This window comes from Puma concolor, chromosome B2 (genome assembly GCF_028749965.1).
Source record: "Puma concolor isolate L17-30 chromosome B2, mPumCon1.1.hap2, whole genome shotgun sequence".
Taxonomy (NCBI): domain Eukaryota; kingdom Metazoa; phylum Chordata; class Mammalia; order Carnivora; family Felidae; genus Puma; species Puma concolor.
The window spans coordinates 76,860,435-76,879,916 of NC_141671.1; the positions used below are offsets into that span (position 1 = coordinate 76,860,435).

The window sequence follows — 19,482 nt, forward strand, 5'->3', positions numbered from 1 at the left end:
TTTTTTGGGCCATTTTTAGTAGTCTCCCTATTTAAATTGAGTTTTGGGATACTAATACACTGCTTCTCTCCCTACCCCAAGCATCTGGCACAGGGCATGGCTCCTGGTTAGTGTTCAGTAAATGTACCTTGAATCATGTGTATACAGTAAAACCTTGGATTGCGATAACTTGTTCTGCGAGTGTTCTGCAAGGTGAGCAAACATTCCTAATAAATTTTAACTTGATAAATGAGCAATGTCTTGCAATACCAGTAATATATGATGCCAAACATCACATGATCACAACTAAGCCAATGGTTCTTCTTCTCTCTCTCTCTCTCTCTCTCTCTCTTTTTCTTTTGCTGTGGGATTGTGGGTGATTGTCTCCATGCTCAGATGCTTGGTCGCAGGCTGTGGTGTTCAGCAGAAATCAGTGATTTTTCAGAACATTGGAAGGTGCCCACAACTGGCACTAGTGTATTTTTTGTCACTTCAAAGCACCTATGGACAGACAGTCTTTTGCTTTTCCATAGAAGAGAAAGCTTAGGAATACTTTGCTTCATTCTACGTCAGGCTGCCTGCAGATATAGACCCTTTCCTCTGCTGCCTTATTGCCAGTTACATTAAATACAGTATATGACAAGAACTTATTAATACTATACTGTAGTCAGCATCCGTGCAAATGTATACAGTGGCCCCCATGCAGGAAAATGTTGAAAAGAAAGGCAGTGAGGAGAAGGAGGAAGTTTATGGAAGAAGGAGAAGATTATGGTGGTAGTTAAGAAGGAAATCATCAAGAAGTATGAATGAGGTATGCGAGTAGCCAAAATTGCAAGATTTTACAAGAAGTCTATGTCTGCATCTCGTCTGCAGAGGAGGAGGAGAGAAAGGTGGAGGAATCCCTCACTTCAAGTGAGATTAGGGAGATGTGTAAAATGTGGGAAACAGTGCAAAATTTTGTAGAAAAATACCACTCAAATAAGGCTGTAGCAGTGTAAGTGATGAATCTGTTTAACAATAATGCAATGTCACATTTCCATGAAATCCTCAAAAGGAGGCAAAAACAAGTGTCATTGGATAGGTTCCTTGTTAAAGTTATATGAAAACAAAAAGATCCCATAGAACCAATAGATAGCAGTGATTCCAGTAGTGATAGTGAAAGTTGTCATACACAATAACCCTCCTGTCTCTTGTCTCCTTCACACCAGCTACAATGGTTTTCAAAGGTAAGTGCAGGTTAATTTTTTTTCTTTATATTTCATATTTTCTTTATTATTTTGTATTATGTTACAGTTTGTAATCATTTTTATATGAATATTTTTGGGTTGTGGAACAAATCATCTGAGTTTCCATTATTTCTTATGGGGAAATTTGCTTTGATATACACGTGCTTTGGATTACAAGCATGTTTCTGGAGTGAATTATGCTCACAAACCAAGGTTTTATTGTATTTTGATATGTGTAGGAGTTATAAACCACATTATGGTTTTAATTATTTGACAAAATAGTAACCAGTTGAGAAACCTGATATTTGATGTTTCTACGTTATTGGCCCTTGGAGTTCCTTAATCAGTTTGAAACTTTATTATTTGTGGATAGTTTTCTTATATAGATTCAAGGTCCATTGTTCATTTTTGAGCCCCATTTTAAAATGTATTAGTATTTCCATTAGACTCCTTTTTATGTTTCTATCTCTGTGAGGAAATTTCCCCTCCATTAAATGTCATCTACATTTTCTACTAGATTTTTTAAGATGTTAATTATAGTTATTTTAAGATCCCTGTGTAATAGTGCCAACATATGCACGATCTTAAGTCTGGTTGTGTTGCTGTTTTTCTCTTTTGACAATGAGTTCTTTTGTCTTTTTTTTTTTAATGTGACTTTTAATGTTTGATTGAATGTCACGTGTTGCACATTGGTGAACAGTAGAAACCGATGGTATTTACCCTTAGAAACAGGTGCACTTTTACTGGCAGACAATTAGATCGAGTCAGTCTAGGTAGTAGTTGAGCCGGTTTGGGGGTTTATTGTTGCTAGTGTTACCATCAGTATACCACAGACTTCAAATTCCTCCAGCAGTGAGTTACTGCTAACTTGTTTTTAGTGTGCAGCCTGCAGCGTTGGAGGGTTTTCTCATTGTTCCTGTTCCGCTCTTAGCAGACCGCTTGCCTTACATACCCATATAGGGTCTCCTTCCATGCTTTTGCCCCTCTCCCATTGGCGGACTTCCCTTGCTTGTTACTTGGTGCAAGACTTGTGGTGGAGACAGAAGGGGTTTTGCAATTTCCCTGTTTTAGCCTCAGTCTTAGGCAGGTCCTGTGCACCTGCCCCAGAGGCTGAACTTTTCCAGTGCTTCTGTCACTTCCCCAGTGGAGATGTCCTCTGCCTTATACTCAGTGCAGGATCTAGAAAGCAGGCAGGTTTTCTGCCTCTCCCCCACCCCCTTCCTGACAGCTGAGCTTTGCCTTGTATCTGTAGAGAAGAAGGAGGACAGGGCAGAGGGTGTAGGCTGGGAGCAATTTCCCTGTCTTCCTTCCAGTGCTAGAAGACCTCTGTTTTGTATTGGCACAGAATCTGGGCACGAGTGGGCTTTCTGTCCCTTCTCCAGTGTTTATCTTGCATTTGCTTGGTGTTGGACCAGAATAAAAGAGGAGCTGTGTTTTCTTCCCTTTGCAGCAGCAGCTAACTTTTGCTTGGTATCAATACAAGGACTCGAAGGTGAGAGACTTTACTGTACCTTCCCAGCAACAGGCAACTTTTGCTGCGTGTCAGGATTCAATCTGAAGCATGGGTGAATTTCTCACTTCTGCCCCACCAGTAGCTGATAACCACCTTGTATTCATGCAGTCCGAAAGTGTAGACGGACTTTTCTTGGCACTTCTGCTCTACCCTCAAATCTTAGAGCAGGCACTACACACCAGTGCCAGCAATATCCCTTTCTCAGCTCTGCTCATGCTGGTTCTCAGGAGCATCTCAGGGGGTGGGAGACTATGAAGAAGAAATTTGTGAGTGGGTACAGGATTTTCTGTGTCTGAGGCCCTCAGATTCTAAATTGGCATCAGTGCACATTTGACCCTTAAGCATTTTGTTAAAATTTCAGTTGTTTTATAGCAACATCTCTTTTTTCTGTGCTTTGTCAAAGATGAAACAATTCTTGTGTCCCATCTCCTCTGAGGGGCTCGTCACTCTGTATTTTAGATAAATGGTTGACTTATGACCTCACCTCCCTGATGGGCTCAAAAACGTTTGGTTTTTCTGGATTGTCTGGCTTTTTCTTTTTGTTAAGAGTAGGAACAAATTTTTCTTGTGGCTTTCTCTCCTGAATTTTGTCATTATATCAAGTAATCTTTGCAGCTGACTTGCTTTAGAAAATAAAAAATAATCCAAAGCACAAGGACATATTTTCTTCTTTTTTTTCCCCAAGTAGTTAATAGCAAGTCAGTCGAGTGCTGATAGCTATCACTGGTAGAACTAAAGCATGGGCAGACAGGGAAATGATCCCATGGAATAGGGAAAACCCATCTTTTAGAGAGAGGGTGTCTTGCTTAATAGGATGTAAACTTTAAATCCAGCTTAAGTAGATAGCACATGTGACTCTTGCTAATGATGTTTGCTCATTGTTCTCCCTAAGAGAGGTTTGTGAATTGTTTTCAAAATATTTAGACTATAACTGATTGCTCAGACCGTTGGTTAATTTTTAGTGCTTTTGCTGATTAATTTCCTTTTAGATAAATATCAGGGTTGTTTTTCCTTATACTAATGCCACATGAGATGATCTTTGATAATTATGCCCTGTTGACCTTCTGAAGTGCATAGAGGCCTTTTTCACATTCTATTTAAAATTTCTCATGCAAACTGAGGCATTCAGGTCAGACTCTCTTAGCTTTTTTTGTAGATTGAATTTACCATCATTGAAGTTGTTTGGTGGAATTAGAAGCTCCAAGTTGTATTCCGGACAGTTGTTACCTAACTTTTCTCTAGGTTCTGTAAAGTAGTGCTGGTCCCATTTTTCATTTTTCTTTTCCTTTTTAAAATTGCACCACACTGGGGCGCCTGGGTGGCGCAGTCGGTTAAGCGTCCGACTTCAGCCAGGTCACGATCTCGCGGTCCGTGAGTTCGAGCCCCGCGTCGGGCTCTGGGCTGATGGCTCAGAGCCTGGAGCCTGTTTCCGATTCTGTGTCTCCCTCTCTCTCTGCCCCTCCCCCGTTCATGCTCTGTCTCTCTCTGTCCCAAAAATAAATAAACGTTGAAAAAAAAATTAAAAAAAAAAAATAAAATTGCACCACAGGTTGACAATTTGTTTAGAAACCAACCTTAATTTTAGAGGCTTTTTTCAAATGTTTGTCCTTTTATGTCGAGAGTGATGAAACAGAGAGCTAAATGGAAGCTGTCTGTGTGTGGACAGAACTTTTCTATGAATTGCTGCACTGGCAGGTGCCCCCAGCCTCCTGTATGCAAGTCTTTAGGGGTAGAATCCTCCTCCTCATCTGTAAATAAGTATTCTGAGGGCTCTGTGTGAAATGGGAGCTGCTGGGATGGTGGTGGTAGGAGGTGGATCTTAATGTTTTGACATGTAAACTTTGCTTCAGGTGTTTAGTTCAGACCTCTCCTCCACTCCCAAGTGTGTTTCCTTCAGTAAGTGTTTCTCTGGTTCATCCTCTCCAGAGAGTAAACTACACTTCTTGCAGGGTTGGGGAGGGGCTGGTCGCTTGGTTGTGTAGGATGGGGGAGGGGATTTAAGGCTTATGTTGCTTCTTATATTGAGTTTTGAGACCTTCATGCACCCTGACTTCAGAAGGGCCTGGAATTTCTGAGTCTTACAGTTTTGGGGGTTATTTTGCACATATTGGCTTTTTATAGGTTTCCCTCCAACTTATACAAGCTTTATTTTTACCTTTCTTCATGCTGCTAAGTATGTTGTCACTCATGCATTTGGCTTTCAGACTTCCAAAACTTTATTGCTGTCATCTCCTCTTCTGATTTCTGTGTCTTTATGGCTTTATGTGTTATTTGTCCTTCACTGTCATTTTAGAAACTTCTCAGGAGTGTGGGAAACAAATGAATGCTTTCGATCTTGAAATGCTTTCAAATCTTGAATTACTATCCACCATCTTGTAAGCCTAGTTTCTAGTTACTGTTCTTAAATACCAAGGCCACGTTTACTTTAAGTTGTTATGAAATCCATTTGTCTTTCATAAATTTCTTTTCCATTTTTCTCCGTTGAAATTAGCAAGGTATTATTACCTAGTTTTCTAAAATAATATGCAGGGTTGAGTTTTAGGTTATAGCTAATTGTCTCCTATTGGACTAACACTCCAGCAAACACCAACTATAAGCTCAAGACAAAATATTTTTTAAAAATAACTATCTAAAGAAACTGGCAAACAACCAAAACAGACAGAAACTAGAGGTTAGGAGTTATCCGTATTTAAAAGAAGGAACTACTGGGTGAGTTTCCCATTTCGGATGGTATTTAACTTGAAGTCATGCCCAGCTTGGTACTGTGAGGATGACTAAAACTCAGGGGAGACTCCCAGTCGTACTGGCTTGAAGAACTAGATGACAGAGTTTGGGGCATCTGGAACAACTGGAAAGTGAGGGAGAAGATCCAGAAAAAGAGAAATCTAGAGATGAATATAAACTGTCTAAATCTTGCATAGACAGACTCTGACTGTTCCAGTAAGGCTAAAAGCACTGAATAGAAGTTTCAGTTTTCATTCCCACAGAGGGGAAACAGAGTTTTGGGGTTTGAGTCCAATTAATCGCGTACTAAAACAATCATTCTCTTTGGAGGAAGGTAACAGAATTTAGAGTTTCAGCAACATATTATTTACAATGGCCAGAATATAATTCAAAATTTGCAGACATGCTGAAGAGAAAAGGCAATTATTGGAGAGTGACTCTGAGATGATCCAGATGTTAAATTTAAAAGGATTTAGGGGCGCCTGGGTGGCGCAGTCGGTTAAGCGTCCGACTTCAGCCAGGTCACGATCTTGCGGTCCGTGAGTTCGAGTCCCGCGTCGGGCTCTGGGCTGATGGCTCGGAGCCTGGAGCCTGTTTCCGATTCTGTGTCTTCCTCTCTCTCTGCCCCTCCCCTGTTCATGCTCTGTCTCTCTCTGTCCCAAAAATAAATAAAAAACGTTGAAAAAAAACTTTTAAAAAAATAAAAGGATTCAAATGGATTTTAAGGCACCAATTATAACTATACTCATGAAAATAAAGGAATGCATGTATATAATGAATGAACAAATAGGAAATCTCAGCCGAGAAAAAGAAACTATAAAGACGTGGAAATTTAGAATTGAAAAATATAATACGTGAAATAAAAATTTTTACTAAATGGGCTTAATAGCAGATTAGAGGTAACAGAAGTAGGATTTAGTAAACTTGCAGATAGATTAATAGAAGTTATATAATCTGAAAAACAGAGAGGACAATGATTAGAAAGAATTTGAACAAAGGCTCAGGGACCTACAGGACAAAATAAAAATGTCTAGTATATGTGTAGTCATAGTTCTAGAAGGAGAGGAAAAGGAGAATGGGGCAGAAAAATATTTGAAAACATGATGGCCAGAAATTTCCCAAATTTGGTGAAACACATGAAATTGTCAATTTAGAAGCTTAGCAGATCCAAGCATAATCAATACAAACCATATTACATAGAGGCACATTATACTCAAACTGCTAAAAGCCAAAAATAAAGAGAAAATCTTGACAACAGTCAGACACACACACACACACACACACACACACACACACACACACACGGAAACAATAAAAATGATTTGTTGAAGGAAAAAAACCTACAACATCAGCCCTGAATTCTGTATCTTTAAAGTTACAGAATTCCTTAAAGAGAAAAAGGAAATAAAGACTTTTTCAGATAAGCAAAAACTGAGAATTCAGCATTAGCTGACCTACACCATAAGAATTTTGACAGGAAGTTCATCAGGTTGAAGGGTAATGATACCAGATGTAAGCTCAGATCTTTAGGAAATGGTAAATATGTGAATAAAGAGGAAAAAATTACTTTTTCCCCTCTTACCTGTTAAAAAAAGGTAACTAATGTTTAAAGCAAAAATTATAACATTCTACTGAGGGGTTGCACAAAGTATAGGGAATGGAGAGTGGTAAATGGTTTTTATATTAAATGTAAAAAGGGATACAGTATTAACTCAAGTGGATTGGTTATAGTTAAGGACATATACTATATATCCCTAGAACAATCACTTAAAAAATTAAAAATAATGTAAAGAGGTATAACTAAAAAGTCAGTAGATAAAATGAAATTCTAAAAAATACTTTGTTAACCCAAAAGAAGGCAGGGAAAGAGGAACAGAGACACAGGCAGAAAACTTGGAAGAAGAAAAAGAAAATTTGAGAATAAGAATGAAGACATAAAATGGTAGCTCTGAATTCAGCCACATCAATAATCAAGTATAAATGGACCAGTTATTTGAATTGAAAGAGATTGTGTGTTTGTGTGTCAAGACCTAACTACATGATGGCTATAAGGGATACACTTTGTTGGTTTGTTTATTTTAGTGTTTTGTATAATTTTGTCTTTAGTTTTACATTCCCAGTCAAAACATTGGTTTCCAAAGTACCTTAGGTCAACTCCTCTCCTTTTTTTTTTCTTTTTTTATTGAAGTATAATTAACACACAGTGTTATATTAGTTTCAGGTGTATAGTATAATGATTCAACAATTCTATACATTACTCAGTGCTCATTACTATATGTGCACTCTTAATCCCCTCCGTGTATTTCACCCATCCCCCAACCCGCCTCCTCTCTGGGAACCACTAGTTTTTTTTCTCTGTATTTAAGAGTCACTTTTTTTGTCTCTTTTTTTTCTTTGTTCATTTTTGTTTTGTTTCGTACATTCCACTTATGAGTGAAATCATATGGTATTTGTCTGTCTGACTTATTTCACTTTGCGTAATCCTTCTAGGTTCATCCGTTTATTGCAAATGGCAAGACCTCATTCTTTTTTTATGGCTGACCAATATACCACTGTGTATATAATATACCACATCTTTATCCATTCATCAATCAATGGACACTTGGGTTGCTTTCATATCTTGGCCATTGTAAATAATGCTGTAATAAACACAAGGGTGCATGTATCTTTTCAAATTAGTGTCTTTGTTTTCTTTGGATAAATACCCAGTAGTGGAATTATAGATTCTACAGTATTTCTATTTTTAATTTTTTTGATGAACCTCATACTGTTTTCCACAGTGGCTGCACCAATTTGATTTCCTACTGCCGGTACGTGAGGGTTCCTTTTTCTCCACATCCTTGCCAACACTTGTTATTTCTCATGTTTTTGATTTTACTCATTCTGACAGATATGAGGTGATATCTCATTGTGGATTGATCTGCATTTTTTTGATGATGAATGATGTTGAGCATGTTTTCATGTGCCTGGTGACCATTTGTATCTCTTTGTAGAAATGTGTGTTCAGGTGCTCTGTATAAGGGATACATTTTAAATATAAGGAGACAGAAAGGTTGAAAGTAAATGCTTAGAAAAACATATACTGTCTAGATAGTAAGTATAATAAGATTGGACTATATTAAAATTAGATAAAAGATATAACCAGACAAAGACAAGAAATCTTAACTAGAGATAAAGAGTCAGTTCATTAGGAAGACTGTTTATGCCTTGTAACAAAGTTTCAAAATACATGAGACAAACATTAATAGTATTGAAACATAGACTTAAAATCCACAATCATTGTTGCATATTTTACCATCCTCTCTCAGCAGTTGCTAGGAGAAACTAGATAAATATCAGTAGATGTAAAATAAAAATAATGTGCTATTTCTTTATTGAACACAAGATGGCAAAGTAGTCACAGTTTCACTTGCAAAACTGGCTCTGCATTTGAATACTGTGAAATAAGCTATGATTTTACTGTGTTAACCCAGTAAACATGTTTCCTTTAGAGCCCTTCATTTATTTTAGAGCCAACAAAATGAACTGTGGTGAATAGTGAAATAAATAGAAATACTACAGGGGCTCCTAAGTGGCTGAGTTGATTAAGTGACCAACTCTTGATTTCAGTTTAGGTCATGATCTCGCGGTTCGTGGGATTGAGCCCTATGTCTTAAAACTGGGAAAACTCGGGGTGCCTGGGTGGCTCAGTCGGTTGGGCGTCCGACTTCAGCTCAGGTCACGATCTCGCAGTCCGTGAGTTCGAGCCCCGCGTCGGGCTCTGGGCTGATGGCTCAGAGCCTGGAGCCTGTTTCCGATTCTGTGTCTCCCTCTCTCTCTGCCCCTCCCCCGTTCATGCTCTGTCTCTCTCTGTCTCAAAAATAAATAAACGTTAAAAAAAAATTTTTTTTAAAAAAACTGGGAAAACTCTAAAGTCAGTTTTTAGTCTGATTTCTCATTAGTACAGGACTTAACCTCTATAAGATCTACAGACCATCATCCATCATGTACTTAAATAGTACCAGTGTCTCGGAGCTCACTGCTTATTTAAAGGTTTGAGTTCAATGTTCAGTGTCATTTTTATACCTAAAAACTAATGTTGCCATTTTGCACAGAAAGAACTCTTCTCCATCTTGGTAAATGCCCCTCGTTTTTCACATGTACTTTTTATATTTGTTGTAATTTAAACCCTAACTGTTACTGCTAAAGACTAAGGCATCGTGCAACACGATGTTTAACTTTATGTGTAAGAATTTTAAAAACCCACAATAAAACATAAAAGAAAAGAAAATATACCAGTTGCCTAACCTAGCTAACAGTATTACTATGATTGAGCATTAAATGTAGTCCTGAACTTCCTAGCAGCCAAGTAAAAGAGACACTAGTAACACTGGTCACATGATCTGAACTTAAAAAGTATTAAAAAGAAACAAGCAAACAAAAGGAGACTCATTAGTTTTTTGAAAAGGAGAAATCACCTTTGAGTTTTTGATACTGATGTTGTGAAGAATCTGAGTCCCTATATAGCGGTCACTGACCGCAGATGCTATGGTTTAGCAATATGCAGAAACATTCTTTAGCCATCCTCCCCAGCTCTAGGTAACCACTAATGTCCTTTCTGTCTGTTGAGACTTGCAAATTTGGGACATTTCATTTAAATGAAAGCATGAAATGTATGGTCTTTTGTGTTTGCCTTCTTTCACTTAGTATACTATTTTCAGGGTTCATCCATGTTGTAGCATGTGTCAATACTTCAGTATTTTTTCTGGCTGAATATTACTCCACATATGGATATGATACACTTTCTTTATCTGTTCATCAGCTCATTGACATTTAAGTTATTATGAAGTATGTTGCTATGAACATTCATGTGCACGTTTTTGCATGAGCATATATTTTTCTTTCTTTTGAGTATCCACCTAGGAATAAATCTGGATCACACACAGTCTATTTTTAACCTTTTGAGGAACTGCCAGACGTGTTCCATTCTCGGCAACATTGTGTGAAACTTCGTTTCAGAGCACTCTTTTTCAGTTACCACTCCAACTTCCCATAGGTAGAAAAAGCCTTTTCCCACCTACAGAACCTGAATCACGTATCTCAGATAAGTGAACTCACAACTGGATTGCAGCAAGCCTCAACTTATTCTCAGTGCCAGCTCTATAGCAGACACCACAGTGTAAGACTCAAGTGACATTTATACCTATTAATCTATCTCCCAGATGAGGCTCCCATACTTTTTCAGGTTATGTAACCATATGTGAACCCTAAAGGCTCACCAGTAAGGAGTGAACTGCATCCCCATGGTTCAGGCCACACACCCACTAATAATTTGTCATTTTTTCTTTGTTCTATTTTATGTCAGAGAGTCTCAAAGCATGATCCAGGGGTTCCTGAGGGAGCTCAAAACTCTTTTGGTGGGTGGTCCAAGGCCAAAAATTCTTTGTAGTAATACTGTTATCTGCCTTTTAAAAAAATACTTCTTTCACAGGTATATAAGATTAGGTGCAGAAGGTGACATGAGAATACAGGTGTCAACTATTAAGCCACGCTTTAAAGATATGTGCCAAGATTTAAAACAATGGCACTTCTCTAGCTTTTTTTTTTTTTGAAAATATAGTTATTTTTCATAAAAATACCTATTATTTGGGATAATATATAGTGAGCTTATTGTTTTTATTTTTAATTTAAAAATATTCTTTAAATTTCTTTCTTTTCTTTTTCTCTTTGTCTTTTTCTCTTTCCATCTTTTGTTGTTTTATTAAAGAACAGGGACAGGACCTGTGGGCAGAAAGAGCTACCTTTTTAAATTTCTTAATTTCCATTTATGAAAGGTAAAAACATCAATAGATATAACCATCATAAACAAAAGCTCCTTTGGGGGTCCTCAATTTTTTAAAGAGTGAAGAGATCTTCAAGTCCCCAAATTTGAGAACTACCGCTGTAAGTAAAAGGGGTATTTTTGTAGTCAGATTTAAAATTAATCTTTGTTTAAAATTCAAACATAGATTTAGCTCTAAAGCCCCACATGGTATTCATTCAACAAAAATTTATTTACTGCCTATCACGTACATGCCAAGTATTATGCAGTATTTCTATGTTTCTAAAATTTATTTATTTTGAGAGAGAGTGTGTGTGCAAGCATAAGCTGGAGAGGGGCAGAGAGTGAGGGAGAGAGAGAACCCCAAGTAGTGTAAGTTTCTGAGGATGCAAAGCACTAACTGGTCATTTTAAAGTGCGTAATTGTTATTCTAAGAACTTAGTTGAGAGCTCAGAGTTCCAGACCTATTAACACAAAAGAGATAGCTTACTGCGAAAATATTGGCACAGGTACTACCAGTACCTTGCCTAAAAAACTTAGTGTAGCCATTGTTCTGAGTGCATGTTTTCAATTGCACGGCAACTCTGCTAGGATGAGTTAGCTAAAAATGTACCCCTGAATATTGCTTGGGCATTTAAAAGGTGATGTATTTAAACATTAGAGCATATGTTCCTAATAAACCTGTTGTATTTTAATTTTAATTTTTAACAAGTTGTTCTTTTTTATCTATATTTTTTCCCTTACATTGAGATATAATTGACATATAGCACTTCTTAAGTTTATGATGTACAACATTATGATTTGTATGTGTATATATTGTGAAATTAACTTGCTTTTATTAACAGTAGTTAGGCAATCTGTCCCTGGTCAGAATTTATAAAACAAAATCCAGAAAAAAAAAAAAAGCAGTACAAAGCAGGGAACGGATAGATAAGATGGATGGATGGATGGATGGATGGATGGGTAGATGGGTGGATGAGTGGATGGATAGATCAACTCATCAATAAAGTCAATAGATACTCTCCTTAAATCTTCCCCTGCAACTGAAGGTGACCCAAGTAGATGATCTAAAAGCACCAATTGGACTGTAACCAGAGGATCTTGGTCACAGCAATTTTGTACCATTCAGGATTGGTGTTTTATGAATCTCTTCCTGCCTATTTTTGTTCTTAATGTCATTATTAGGATTTAGGTTTTGCAGAATTTATTAATAGCCTAGCATAAAGTTGAGATTATGTCTGTGGGCCCCCAAATACTATCTGTTTAATAGGCAATCAGTTGTATACATCTGCCATACTTGAGCAACTAAAGCTGTAGGAAGAAGTTGCGTCGTTGCAAAATTTAGAAGGTTGCAAAGTCAGTTTCTAAAAACCAGGTAGTAAGGATATAGGAAGCTAGAGGCTTGTTTTTTAAAAAGCATATATAGTACAAACAGAATACAGTGAAGCACAGAAGGAGAGCATAAGGTCCGGTTCTTTGCATTTGTTTTCGTCTGCCACATTCAAGTTTTAGTTTTCAGGAATGCTTTTGAAAAGGAAAAAGGAAGGACATAAAATAGAGGAAGAAAAAGAGAGAAGAGTGAGCCTCGGCACCAGACGAAAAACATCATTTGCATTTTTGGAGCTAGGTTTATATGTCATAATTAACAAATCATGAGCCAAGTGTGGTTGGATCTAACATTTCTTGGGCCGGGACATTAAGTCTCAATTCCTTATAGTGAGGGATTGTCTAGGCATTCCTGGTCTTGTCCCTTTAAAGAGCATGGGGAGTTGTTCACGTCCAGAGTGAGTTGATGAGAGAGGCTGAAGGTCAGTCTAAAGGGTCGGGAGGCTGAAGAGAACTTGTGTGGGGTGTTTTAGGCTTTCTATGCTGATTCTGGATAGCTGGCAGGGCTGCCTGCCTGTTTGTCTTTCTGCTGGTTACTGACAGGTAATGAAATTCCATCAAAGACGGTGCGTGATCGTGTGTTCTAAGTCTCATGTTCTTGAGAAACTCTAGTCAAGGTTTGGTTACAGGGGAAGTTTGGGATTCTTTTGTCTGGAAGGCATTCTGTCTTTAAAAAATCAATTGGGAATAATTCTGATCCTAATCATTATCTCTGGCATTTGTGGACTATGGATTTCGAAGCACTAAACAATAGGAAAAATTCCTTCCAAATTTGGTGGAGAAGATGGATAGGGAAGAAGGAAGGGGGAAACTCCACCAGTTGCTTTTTTTTTTTTTTTTTTCCTCCTCAGACTTATTTGGAGGACTGCTGAAAGATTTTGTGAATTTACTTCTTTTTGTTGCCTAAATTGCTTTTTAAGCAGTTTTATAAAGAAATCTACCTAGTTGGTTATTCTCTAAAATTAAACTTGTGGAAAAACTACAGTGCCTTTTTGGGTCTGAAACCCAATCACTTCTTTCCTCCCAAGATTATTCTGTAGATGAACATTTTAAGTTATCTGAGGTGATTTAAATTCATGGAAGTCATAACATAGAGAGGGAAATGTCCTGGATAGAAGAAAACCACTGGTTCTCATGGCACCCTTGAGGTGTCTTCAGGGCTGGATTTATCTACTCTGTAGTTTTCAAGTAAAGGACTAAAAAACAACTCATTTCTCTGAGAAGGCTAGCAACTCCTAGCCTTCTTGCTTTGAGAACAAAGCAACTCCTCCTTTGTTGTTTCCTGTTCTTTTTTTTAAAAATGATAACCATACATTTAAATGTATGAACAGATGAAATAAATACCCCTGGAAGATAAAGGGTTTATTAAGATCTAAACAATAATCTTTGTTCCTTGGGCAACTGCAGAAAAGAATTGTGCTTGCTTTCCCAGAGCATGCCTAAGTGGCCCAGGCACTCTTGATTGCTTGGCGTTCACTGAGATGATCAGACACATGGATGAGACCTTGATTCTTTTTCATCAGATTCTCCTATCAGCGCAGTAGAGGATGATGAAGTAGAAATATTAGAGAGAGAGAGCTTTTAAAAATTATAAACAGTGTTTGATTATTTCTTTGTGTTAGGAGGCAATTTTCTATAGGGTTTTCAGATATTTGCACATCTTATGAGCAGAAGTATTGACTGTCTTTTCAAGGATGTGTGCATAGTAAACAACCTCAGGAGGTAGAGCTAGTGACTCTAGAGCAAAGGACCACTTGCCTACTGTTGGGTACAATAAAGAAAATGTCTTCCTCCAGAACGAAGGACACGTGTGCTTACTGCTCATTATAAAAGACTCGACTTTCCTAAACTCAAATTTCCCCTCTTGTCATGCAGCACATTGAGTGTACAGGTATGATCTGACCCTCTTTCCAAAGGTCTGTAGGAATTGGGGTTCAGGGAACTCATGCAAATGCTGATATTGTGGCTACTGCTAGTGATGTGAGTACTAAACTGTCCTCTGTGTCTGATGTTTTCTGCCGAGGACCCATGAAACTGGCAGGCTAACTTGTTAGCTTGCGAGTATGGTGAAATCTTTGACTGTTTATGTTTTTAATACTTAGAAATAATAATGATTTGTTAAAAAGGATGTATTTGAAAAGATTTATTGAAACTTACATTTCTAGTTTGTATAATTTTTTTTTTTTTTTTTTTTTTTTAGAATTTTTTTTTTTTTCAACGTTTATTTATTTTTCGGACAGAGAGAGACAGAGCATGAATGGGGGAGGGGCAGAGAGAGAGGGAGACACAGAATCGGAAACAGGCTCCAGGCTCTGAGCCATCAGCCCAGAGCCTGACGCGGGACTCGAACTCACGGACCGCGAGATCGTGACCTGGCTGAAGTCGGACGCTTAACCGACTGCGCCACCCAGGCGCCCCTAGTTTGTATAATTTTTAAGAAGTTTTTTTATGATATTATTTCCTCTTGTTTTGATACAGGGTTTGTTTATAATGTCACTCCATATATGGAGTATCATCCTGGTGGAGAAGATGAACTAATGAGAGCGGCAGGATCGGATGGTACTGACCTTTTTGATCAGGTAAGGTGGTGAAATTAATTGTACTATTACAGTAGGAGGGTTCTCTTAGATTTAGCAGTGTGATAGTTGTAGAAAAAAATAGTTGCACAAATTTCATATGCATTGGCTTGAATTTTGAAATTTGGGAAGATACTCGAGAATAACAACTGTTTAATTTGCCTTTGAATTATTTTACTATGATTGTAGAGATGGTTTCAAATCTGTATCCAGGAGTCTCCTCTTAAGTGCTTGCTGTCTCCTCTGCTAGCAGCTGATTACTCAGTTTTTATTAATTTTGATTATGATGACGATTGGCTTATGGACGACAGTAACAATTGGAAAAAAGAACAAGCCACTTAGCTTCTCTGCCCTTAGTTTTTTCTCATTTGGGAATTGTTATATAATTGGCCTATCTTGCTGTACTGAATCTGCTTATCATGTAGAAAATCAGATGATTAATGAATAGAAAACTTATTTTTCCTAGAGTGATAGCAGAGATTCTGAATGTATATTTCAAAAGACGTTTATTTAAATTAGTCATCTTTGGGGCGCCTGGGTGGCGCAGTCGGTTAAGCGTCCGACTTCAGCCAGGTCACGATCTCGCGGTCCGTGAGTTCGAGCCCCGCGTCAGGCTCTGGGCTGATGGCTCAGAGCCTGGAGCCTGTTTCCGATTCTGTGTCTCCCTCTCTCTCTGCCCCTCCCCCGTTCATGCTCTGTCTCTCTCTGTCCCAAAAATAAATAAACGTTGAAAAAAAAAAAAAATTTAAATTAGTCATCTTTCCCCTTACATTGACTAAAAACAAACATTGGCTCTTATACTATTTTAAAGTTACATAGAGTTATGTTTGCTGTCAATAGGGTGAACTGTTATTTTGAAACAATCTTGAGAAGAACAGAAATTTGCTTTTGTCTCACATATACTTTATTTTGTATTTTGTGATGATTATCCACGTTGTAGTACTGGGATTTTACCATTTCAGATACCAGAGTCAGATTGGGTTATTTTTAGAGTTGACTTCTGAACAAATATAATTTGATTTCTGTTCCTTCTACTTTTTCATCCATTTTAGGATTTATTTTTTGACCAGGTTGCCAGAAATATAGTTTGTTTCATATTTAAATGTACTTAATGTGCATCTGCTTAAATAGCAGAATCCTATTTGCAATTAGTGTTCTTCCTGGGTTGGAGAAGAGAGAAAGAGACAGAGAGACAGCATGAGCAAGGGAGGGAGAGATAGATAGAGAGAAAATCCCAAGCAGGCTCCACACTGTCAGCGCAGAGCCCAACGCCGGCTCCAACTCATGAAACTGCGAGATCATGACCTGAGAGCCATATGCTTAACCAACTAAGCCACCCAGGTGCCCCTTTATTGCTGTTTTAAGGCAAATTCTCATCATCATTTGGTAGCTGTTATTGTCTCTCAATGCAAGCCAAATAGAAAAGTTTGGAAGCATTTGTGTGAAAAATTGTCTGCCATACTTTTTTCTTATATCTATTCTGTAACCTCTTGATTCTGAATACACTCTTCCACAAGAAGATTCCTCAGTAAAATCTAGTCCTATTTATATTCCTCAGTGTTGTGAAGTTAATATGGACCTTATTTAAGCAAAATTGTTTCGGAGAAGTCACAAGAACTGCTATAGTGTTAAATTCTTTAGCAGTTTAAACAGTATGTTAGTTACCAGATTGCTGCATTCCCCGTGGCTTTCGTAGGACCAGTGATGTTTATTTAAGACTTTCACTTACCACAGAAATAAACAACTTTATATTCTAGATTCTGTGGTGAAGATTTTTATATCTTTAAACACTGGAGAACTTATTCATGGCTAGTATTTGAGTTGCACAAAGAATATTAAATAATCTTTTCTCTGTCAGATCTGTCTTTACTTTAGATCCCGCTTCTGACCTCTTGTTGTGTATTTTCAGATGCTTGATGGGCAATTTGATAACCTGTTGGCACTTCAACTCATTTTGCTCTCAAATAATATCAACCCATCTACTTCCCTTTTACTCCCCCTCTGTTTTCCTCTTTCTGGTAATGGGGACCTGAAGCCACTTAAGTAATTTTTGCCTTTTCTCATTGTGCACCACTATCTGGTCACTAGCGAAATCCCATGATGCTGTCTTTAAACATTACATTCTTTTCTCTCTTCCCACTGCCTTAGATCAAGTCATTATCACCTTCTCTGGCCCTACCATTGTAACACTGTACAGATCCCTTTACTTTCCAGTACCAATGTAAATAACATGACAGCTAGATTAGTGTTCTTAAAGACAGTCATCTTAGCACCTTGTTCTACAGCTCTCTGATGCTCACCATTGACAATGGGATAAATCAAAAGTCATTATCATGGCCTTTGAGGCCTTCAAAAGACTGTATTAAAGTAAATATCCTCAACATGCATTTGGCTTTGAGCAAATGGAAGTACTTTGAGCCAATCACCCGTTCCATGATTGGGATACCTCATACTTTTGCCTCCTTGGATATCCTTCTTCTTCATTTATCTGTCAAAATTCTACCCAATGCTCTAGCCCCAGGGATAGTGCTTTACATGTCATTGGATGCTCCATAAATATTTGGCATATGGAATTTTAATTTATATTCATAAATGGAGGCTCCCTTATAATTATATACATATATTGCATATTTGTTATTTTAGTATATATTTACTAACTCAGGAGTGTACACAAGCATTCTCATATCAGTATTATTTGACCTGATTATTTTCCTGATTATCTAGTATTTTATTGAATAATTTATTAGTTTTCTTTTACTGGTCTTTTACAATTCGACATCTAGGTTGTTTCCAATATTTTGCTAATATAAATAGTGCTGTGATGAATATCCTGGTACTTGCATCTTCGTGTGTATGTGAATATTTTCTCAGGTAAATTCACAAATTACTCAGTGAAAGAGCTGCATATTTTTAGGCTTTTAATGTATATTGAGAAGGTGTCCTCCAGAGGGTGTTTAAATTTAATTCCCACTGATGAGTCAGGCAACAAATAATGGCAGTTGTTTTCCTTGACGTGACAATCTCAGTCTGTTCGTTTTCAAGAAAATGTCTGTCAGATACCCAAGTCTGAATAACCAGTTTGTTTATCAGTCATTTTTTTTTCTTTTACATATAAATGGTCTTCTGAGACAAAAGCTCAGTTCAGTTTGCAAATCAAAAAATTGCCTGGGTGTTTTCCTTCAAGGTGAGGATCTTACTTTGCAGCAGAAGTGTTTTTGAGAACTTCTCATTTTGTTACACAGAATGTAAGCAAGACCTCCTCTCAGATATTGAGACTTAAGAAAAGTAATAATTTCTTCTACTTCATAAAGCATATTCTTAAATGAAACCAATCCCCTGGCCCCCATGGGTATGTGATGGTGAAGAATATAAAGATTGAAACCTCTGCCTTGACTTGCCAGCATGCAAGCAGTTTTACCTACCATTGCCTTTCCCACATTAGTGCAAGCGTCAACACTGCTGAAAAAGACAAATAACATCTTAGTATTATTATGAAACTAGTTGAGACTTCATGGGTATCTGAAAGGTCTGTACACGGCCCTTGGAGAACATTGTACGCTGCCTTCCTGTCACTCCCTTACTGGCTAATTGAACCTGCTTAGTTTTCCAGAGCAGTCTAAGTATGTTTAGTTTTGCTCTGAATAAAATTAGAGCATCTCAGGAGTCAGAGTCATGTCGCTTCTCTGTCATTTACATCCCACACCAGGTTCATCGTTGGGTCAATTATGAATCCATGCTGAAAGAATGTCTGGTTGGCAGAATGGCAGTTAAACCTGCTCTTCCTAAAGGTAAGTTGTGCCAAGTGCTAACCTGGCAGTGATGTGTAACACGCACGTACTTTTTTTTTACTTAGATTTCGACAGATAGATTTAAATAAATCACTATATTGTTCTTATTTTTCACCGGCCTCCTGGTCCAGCCACTGTAAAGATTTTAAATGAATGAATGAATGAATGAATGAATGAAGCAATGACTTAACCTTAGAATACTGACAGGTTTTGAGAGAACATTCATACGTGTGAGGAATGAGCATTATGGAAGTGAATGGACTCTATTTACTTCTTATTTAGTTTTCATTATTAGTCTTTCATTCTTTTGTTACATGGGTTAGCTAGAACACTTGGTTAAAGTTGAATTTTAGACTCGTTTTTGAGAATTTTTTTTTTTGAATATGTAATATAGTCACATGACTCAAAACCCAGAAATTATGATGTTATACAATGAAATTTTTCCTCCCAGCTTTGTCTCCCATTTGCCTTGAACCTTCCCCTCCTTGCC

The 19,482-nt window shown here is 37.6% G+C and overlaps 1 protein-coding gene across 3 annotated transcripts in view; it reads left to right on the forward strand.

Annotated features, from left to right (window-relative positions):
- CYB5R4 (cytochrome b5 reductase 4) overlaps positions 1-19,482 on the forward strand; it is a 100,428-nt gene that overhangs the window by 21,491 nt on the left and 59,455 nt on the right. For all 3 annotated transcript variants that reach the window (XM_086707341.1, XM_086707340.1, XM_025926129.2), the window contains exons 3-4: positions 15,107-15,207; positions 18,911-18,992. In XM_086707341.1, the coding sequence (XP_086563467.1) occupies positions 15,107-15,207; positions 18,911-18,992 (183 nt within the window). The remainder of the gene's footprint in view (positions 1-15,106; positions 15,208-18,910; positions 18,993-19,482) is intronic.